General features: G+C 42.4%; 2 protein-coding genes across 2 annotated transcripts; both read right to left on the bottom strand.

The window, feature by feature from the left end:
- Nucleotides 1-3,715: 3,715 nt before the first annotated feature.
- Nucleotides 3,716-4,369, bottom strand: LOC134209046 (uncharacterized). The gene has a single exon (XM_062685029.1). The coding sequence runs from the start codon at nt 4,367-4,369 to the stop codon at nt 3,716-3,718; it is 654 nt and encodes a 217-aa protein (XP_062541013.1).
- Nucleotides 4,370-4,586: 217 nt separating this feature from the next.
- Nucleotides 4,587-5,114, bottom strand: LOC134209047 (uncharacterized). Its single transcript, XM_062685030.1, has one exon. The coding sequence runs from the start codon at nt 5,112-5,114 to the stop codon at nt 4,587-4,589; it is 528 nt and encodes a 175-aa protein (XP_062541014.1).
- Between the last annotated feature and the right edge of the window lie 2,245 nt (nt 5,115-7,359).

Below are 7,359 nucleotides of genomic sequence, written 5' to 3' on the forward strand. Positions count from 1 at the left end.
GAATTCTTCTCGGATTCTGATGGGAATTCCTCTCGGATTCTGATGAGAATACTTCTCGGATGCATATGGGAATTGACGAATTTCGCGCCAACCCTTCTATGGGGCTGGCAGCACCATCTCAGAATCGAATGAAACTTGGTGGGCATAAAGATATGGTATTTCTAAGCCACTCTGCATACTTAGTTTTTCAAGAGTAACATTTGATGAGGGCCTAATTTTTTTCATGGATTTTTTATAAATCGATGTAACTCTAAAATGACAAGACCTACAAAAAAGTGTTGTATGGCGGACTGTCGTGAAATTCCCAGAAGTTTTTTGGAAAAATATCCAAAAAATAAAATACCGATTTCTACACTGAAAAAAATTAGTTTTAAAAATTAAAATCGATATTACAAAAAAACCTCATCTCAGAAATCGATGAAATTTTTTCTGCAGATAGGTATTTTAATTATCTAACTTTTCTGGGAATAATGTTCCTGTGACATATTTAAGGAAAAAAAGTTTTTCTAACAAAAACTTTTTTCATGTCCATATTGAGTGAAAATTTATCAGCGTGTTTTATGCCTACAGCGCCAATTATAGGTTCAGCAGCCTATCATCAACCAACGACACATTTTGGACGTATAAAAATTTGTTTGGGAAGCAATTTAGCATAATCTAACATAATTGTGGACCAACATTTGAAAAGGGTTTATGTTTATTATTAATTAGTTAGGTTTAGAATTCCGAATTAATTTCTGTTTGAATTCTAAATGTTTTTTTTTTAATTTCTAATAGATTTCTGTTCGGGTTTCGAATGCAATACTGTTCAACTTCCGATTGGAATTGTGTCTGAATTTCGAACGCAGCTCTTATGTAATTTTGAATGGATTTTTCTATTCGAACTTCGAATTAATTTCTGTCCGGATTTTGAACGGATTTTTTTCGAATTCCGAATGGAGTTCTGTTTGAATACCAACGGAAGTTCTTTCAGAGAGACTTTCAGCCCTAGATCACAATATATATATATATATATATATATATATATATATATATATTTATTCTGGCCTTTGCTTGCCTTCTATTTTGACTACCGCCAACGGGGGTGTCATTGGGCCAAAATGTGGTATGCTCCAAGTAAATGCTACTAATAGTTTTGGCGCAAAAAAATTTGTCTTGCTAGATTCGACTTTGGGACCATTGTGCAAGGCTCTTGGAAGAAGAATTTCGTCCCTCTTGGAGGGAAGCTTCCGAGCCTCTTTAAAAGAGGCTTCCGTACCTTTTGAAAGGAGCCTTCAGTGCCTCTTGAAAGACGGCTTCCGAGCACTTAATAAGAACTAGGAGGCTTTGGAGCGTCTCTAAGGTAGGCTTTACTTCTCATTGTTAACTTTCTTTGCTCACTTCTCTCTTTTTATTTGTCATTCGTCCTATTGGCCATTTCACCTAATGATCTGTGGCGGACGAATTTCGTGGATTAAATAATTAATCGAATATAGGTAACGAAACAAATTTTTTTTTTACTTCTTTTCTCTTCGCGGTTCAGATAGAAAAAACTCGAGAACAAAATGGCTACCTTTCGTTCGTCCCTCTTCGTCTCGTTCACCTTCTCTCCATTCGTCAGGGATGTTTATCATTTCATCGGGTACACAGGGGTGTACACCCACAGCTTCCCCCCAGTTACACCAGAAAACGCACGCGATGTCCTGAGGGTGTGACTTTGACCTTCTTATCGTCAGTGATATAATCGCTGACTTCTGGACTGCACAAAAATGCTGGTTTAATCCGGTCAATTGAAATGCGCTGTTGCTTTCCGGCAATTAGCACATCGAAAGTCTTATCTTGTCTTTCCAGTACCTCGTACGGACCTTCATACGGATGCTGCAATGGTTTCTTTACATAATCAACTCTGACAAAGACATGCGTACAAGACTTTAAATCACCACTAACGAATACATTACGCTTTGCATGGTTCGATGCAGTAGGAGGCTTCACATTCCCAAAAGCTCGTTGTAGCTGCTGAGCAAACTCCGTTCGATTTGCATCTGGTCGCACTTCGTCAAAAAATTCTCCAGGAATTCTAAGGCTTTGACCATACACTAGATCGGCTGAACTACATTTCAGATCTTCTCTATATGCTGCTCGTAATCCCAGAAGAATTAAAGGAAGATTATCATGCCATTGCTTTGAGTTGGTGCTCATAATTGCTGCTTTCAGAGTACGGTGAAATCTCTCCACCATCCCGTTTGCTTCCGAATTTTCCTATGTCTTTCTTCATCGACGGCCAGACGAATCGATCCGAAATCAGTTTCTTCGTTGATCGTACTCCAGGATGGGACAGACCGTGTAGCTTCTCCATAACTGCGTGGCGATGTTTCAAAGGAACATACGGACGAAGCTGGTTTTGCACTGAAGTATCGCAGTATACAGGTGTTGTACAGTGTTGCAGACACTTTTTTTGAAGTCGCAAGGAACTGGATGGACATTTTAACAACTGCTGCAACTGAAAATCGCTACTCTGATCTCGCGCAAGCTCGTCGAAATCGATCAACGAATGAGTCACTGCATCAATTCGAGACAGGGTATCCGCTACAATATTGTCTTTCCCACTAATATGCTGTATGTCGGTAGTAAACTCGGATATGTAACGCAAATAACGCTCTTCATGTGGAAGTCGAGAACTTGATGATGACGATAACGAATGCGTCAGCGGGCGGTGGTCCGTGAAGATTGTAAACGTTCGTCCCTCGAGGAAATGTCGGAAATAGTGTACGGCCATTTTCATTGCTGTCAACTCCCTACCGAACGTTGAGTACTTTTTCTGAGCGTCGTTAAATTTTTCGGAATAGAAACCTAGCGGCATCCACGATGTTCCATCTAGCTGCTGTAATACGGCTCCTGCAGCCATGTTCGACGCATCTACCATCAGTCCCAGCTTCTTTGTTGAATCCGGATAACACAAAAGAGCTCCGTCCGAGATTGAGCGCTTACAGTCGTTGAAACATTTAGTAGCACTTTCGGTCCATTGTATTTTCCGTGTATCGTTTTTCCTGTTGCCCGGAACTAATGCCCATAGATTCGCTTGGATGGCTGAAGCATGCGGGATGAATCGCTTGTACACGTTAACCAAGGCGAGAAACCTACGAAGCTCGCGCACCGTTGATGGGAAATTAAATTCCTGGATCACCTTGACACGTTCCAATAATGGACGGATTCCTTCCTTACTGACCGTATAGCCTAAAAATTCAACTTCTTCTCGGGCAAATTTACTTTTTGACACATTCAGTACCAGACCGTTTGCTTTTAATCGCTCCAATACTGTTTTCACATGTCGATGATGCTCTTCGACTGATGTTGACGCAATGCAAATGTCGTCAATGAACACAACCACAAAGTCGAGATCTGCAAATAATCGATCCATAAATCGCTGGAATGTTTGACTAGCATTGGTCAAACCAAACTGCATGCGTGTAAATTCGAATAACCCGAATGGGGTTATAACAGCAGTTTTCGGGATGTCCGATTCCTCAACGGGGATCTGATGGTATGCTCTTTCTAAATCTAATGTGAATATCGACTTACCATGCAATGAATGTAGCAGATCATGAATATGCGGCACTGGGTAACGGTCTGGAGCTGTGACTTTGTTTAATTGTCTGTAGTCTCCAACGAAGCGAAACTGTCCGTTCTTCTTCTACACACAATGCAATGGGCTTGCCCACGAGCTACTCGATTGCCTTCAGATTCCCAAGTCGATCATTATTTGAAATTCTTCTTTTGCAGCCTTGACTTTATCCGAATGCATTCTTCTGGCTTTATTGGCGACTGGTGGACCTCTTGTCACGATGTGATGAGTAACGTCGTATGTAATCCGGCACTGTTGAAAGGATGTAGATACGGTGGATTCTTGAAACTCGTGAAGGAGATCACGAAATGGATGATGCTCTTCAATGGATGTAATACCGTGTACCTCAGCCGTTAGAATACTACCACTGGAACGCAGTTTGGTAACGTTGTCTCTCAAACACTTATTTTGCAAGTCAATAATCAAACCGTGGTGTGCCAAAAAATCTGCACCGATGATTGCTATGTTTACATCTGCTACCAAGAAGTTCCAGGTGTACTTCCGGCGGAGACCCAGGTCGATTGAGTAGAATTTATTGCCGTACGTTCTTATGGTGGAGCCATTCGCTGCGTGTAGTACCAACGGAATTTCTCCGGACAATCGATCAGCTTTGCTTGCAGGGATTATTGACACATCCGACCCAAAATCGATCAGGAATCGTTTTTGAGATGATTTATCGGAAATGACTAGGCGACGGCTTGCTGGCAGGCCACCCACCTCTGCCGTATAAGATGGGTGTTGTGTTAGTTTTTTGGGGAAAACGAACATGGTTCTCGACACTGGTGGGCGTTGCTCCCATATTGACTATGGTACCAACAAACTCCTCCGCTCGGAGTTTTCGACAAAGAACGTGACGTGGATCGACTTCGTTGACGGCTCGGCCGCACTTTCATTCGCTTGATCTCAGCTGTAAGAGCCGCAATTTGATTTTTTAGCTCCTCCATACTGTCCACGGGTTGAACTACACTGGTGACGTTAGCAGGATTCAGGAGTCAACCATCTTGTCGGCCATTTCCGCAAGCTTCGTGACAGTGCCATCACTAATTGACAGAATGCCTCTGATGTGCGGTGGCAACCGTTGTAGAAAGAACATCTTTGGCAAGCTTACATCAACTGCCAGACCGGCAGATAATTCTTGCGTTTTAGCAAGCAAATGTGTAGGTCTGAGGTCTCCCAAATCGTGTGATCCTAGCAGTCTCTCTAACTTCGCCTGTGGGGAAAGTGAGAATCGAGCGATTAACCTTTCTTTTACTGCTTTATACTTGTTGGCTGAAGGCGGATGGGCCACTAAATCCGCAATGTGACAGATCACGGTTTGATCGACTTTAGCGATAATGTGGTAGAACCGTGTCTCGTCTTTTGTCACGTTCGCCAACGCGAATTGCGCCTCGGCTTGCGCGAACCACATATCTGGATCGTTTTTCCAGAAATCTGGAAGTTTCACTGCCACGGTAGCCGTCATCAGGCCAGCCGGCTGATTTTCAGAAACGGCGTCATGGAAATCGTCTGGCATGTTTCCGAAACGTAAATGTCGCGCGAGTTAACCGAATAAACCGAACCGAAGATTTACTCGACGGGGTCACCAAATGTGGCGGACGAATTTCGTGGATTAAATAATTAATCGAATATAGGTAACGAAACAAACTTTATTTTTACTTCTTTTCTCTTCGCGGTTCAGATAGAAAAAACTCGAGAACAAAATGGCTACCTTTCGTTCGTCCCTCTTCGTCTCGTTCACCTTCTCTCCATTCGTCAGGGATGTTTATCATTTCATCGGGTACACAGGGGTGTACACCCACAGATCGTTCGGCACAATGACCATTCGGCCTAATTGGTTTTCAAATGACACGTTTTTGAAATCAAGGCCCGCCAACACTTCGCAATACGGAGACAAGCGGTGCTGAATCCGTTGAAGCTTCAGCATGTGTTTTATCCGCGAACTGTAAGCAGAATCTTATCTACCTAATCGTCGGCAGAATGGTTATTTGGTACAACGTGATCTTCGGAGTGCGCTCCCAACCATGTACCCATTGTTCGCATGAAGTTGATCAGTTTCTGACATTTTTGTACTATACGCAGCTCATGGATAGATTTTTTTATTGAGGTTCTCAAATCGTTGCTTCTATTTCAAAGCTGATCATGATCATTCTGAATGATTGCTTTATATTTCCTGGTGTCGTCCTACAGGACTCATACTTTACTAACAAATTGTGAAATCTTTGTTTGTCAAACTATTGAGTCTCCTGATGTGACAACCAGCATTAGCAGTCTTATCAAAATCAATTCGTTTATCTGTTGAGACGAACGAAACGAACAATCAGTGTCAAGTTCGCCACAATCTATTTACAACAAAGAAAAGTCAACACGAAGACGTATCAATCAAATAATCTGGTCATATTATTATCACTTACCTGTTGAGTGGACGTTGTCGCTGACAAATCTACCAACAACAGTTTACTAACCTAGTACCTACCTACTCTAATTCGCCGAGAATTATTTTGTCCGCCGCAGCACTCGGCAGAGGTTTTGCGTCCTGAGGAATATTGTCTCATCGCGTAGGAAAGTCGAATTAACACGCTCTCTGTGTCAAGTGGTCGTTAATGGGACGGGATCATCGTGGTCAGCATTCGATTCGCTTCTATCATACATAGCAGACGCAAGTGAGAAAGTACTTTAAACACGCGCGTTCGCGATAAAAAGCGATAATTTAATCTATAAATAATGGTGGAAACGATACGGCTATATTCTATAGTCAATTCAAACAACAATTCAGGACTTTATAGTGCAGATCTATAATTCTAAATAAACGGTCGGTAATAAATATTTCGCGAAACAGAGATATTGATCGTAAATAACGATCGGCTCGGTGGTTCACAGTAAAAGTCCAAAAGAAGTCCAGTGAACAATAGGTAGCAGAACAATAGTACCTACTTAAGAACATGACACAAACATGTAGTTTTTTGTGCACTGTTGTGCGCACTGAGAATCAAAGCTTCAAGGATTTTCAGCATTGAACCGTCGATTCGTTTAACGTCACATGTGCGAAACATGCATCAACCTGTACTACAGCCGCGTAACGATGAAGTAGTTAAAGTGCAGCACGTTCTCACCACTGCCGAGGCGGAGACCAGATACGATGTGCTGCTGTTGATCGGATTCATTCTGACAGTGATAGTGGTGGCTATGATTCTACGCTTGGCCTTGCAAGTAACCCGAGCACGATTAATTAGCGGTGGCCAGACGAATCAGGACGAAACTAGTTTGGACGGATCGGTGCTTAGCTTAGTGCTGAGGAGATAAACACCTCACCGGTGATAGATTTGCCGTAGTGCATTGTCGCGAGAGGGATGAACATTTGTTTGTGTTTTGATATGTGATAAAACTATTCTATACTTAAAAAATGATTACCTTTGTAAGTTACTTATGATGAGAATAAAAAAGTACAGCAGTACCAACGATGCAATAATTCGGGATTCATCATTTAAATGAGAACCGAGTTCAATTTTACCTTTTTCGCTGCGCACCTCACTTTTGTTGGGCCCGTCGGATCGCTATCGAGATTCAATTCACCTGGGTTATTGTCATACATTCTGGCTACGTGCTCGTCCCACTGCAGTCGTCCGAATTTCGTGCTGCGAACGATAGATAGTTCTCCCAACTGCTGATGCAATTTGTGGTTCCTTCGTCTCCTCCACGTACCGTCCGCCATCTGCACCCCACTCCTGGTACGCAGCACTTTCCTTTCGAAAACCTCAAGT

This window comes from Armigeres subalbatus, chromosome 2 (genome assembly GCF_024139115.2).
Source record: "Armigeres subalbatus isolate Guangzhou_Male chromosome 2, GZ_Asu_2, whole genome shotgun sequence".
Classification (NCBI taxonomy): domain Eukaryota; kingdom Metazoa; phylum Arthropoda; class Insecta; order Diptera; family Culicidae; genus Armigeres; species Armigeres subalbatus.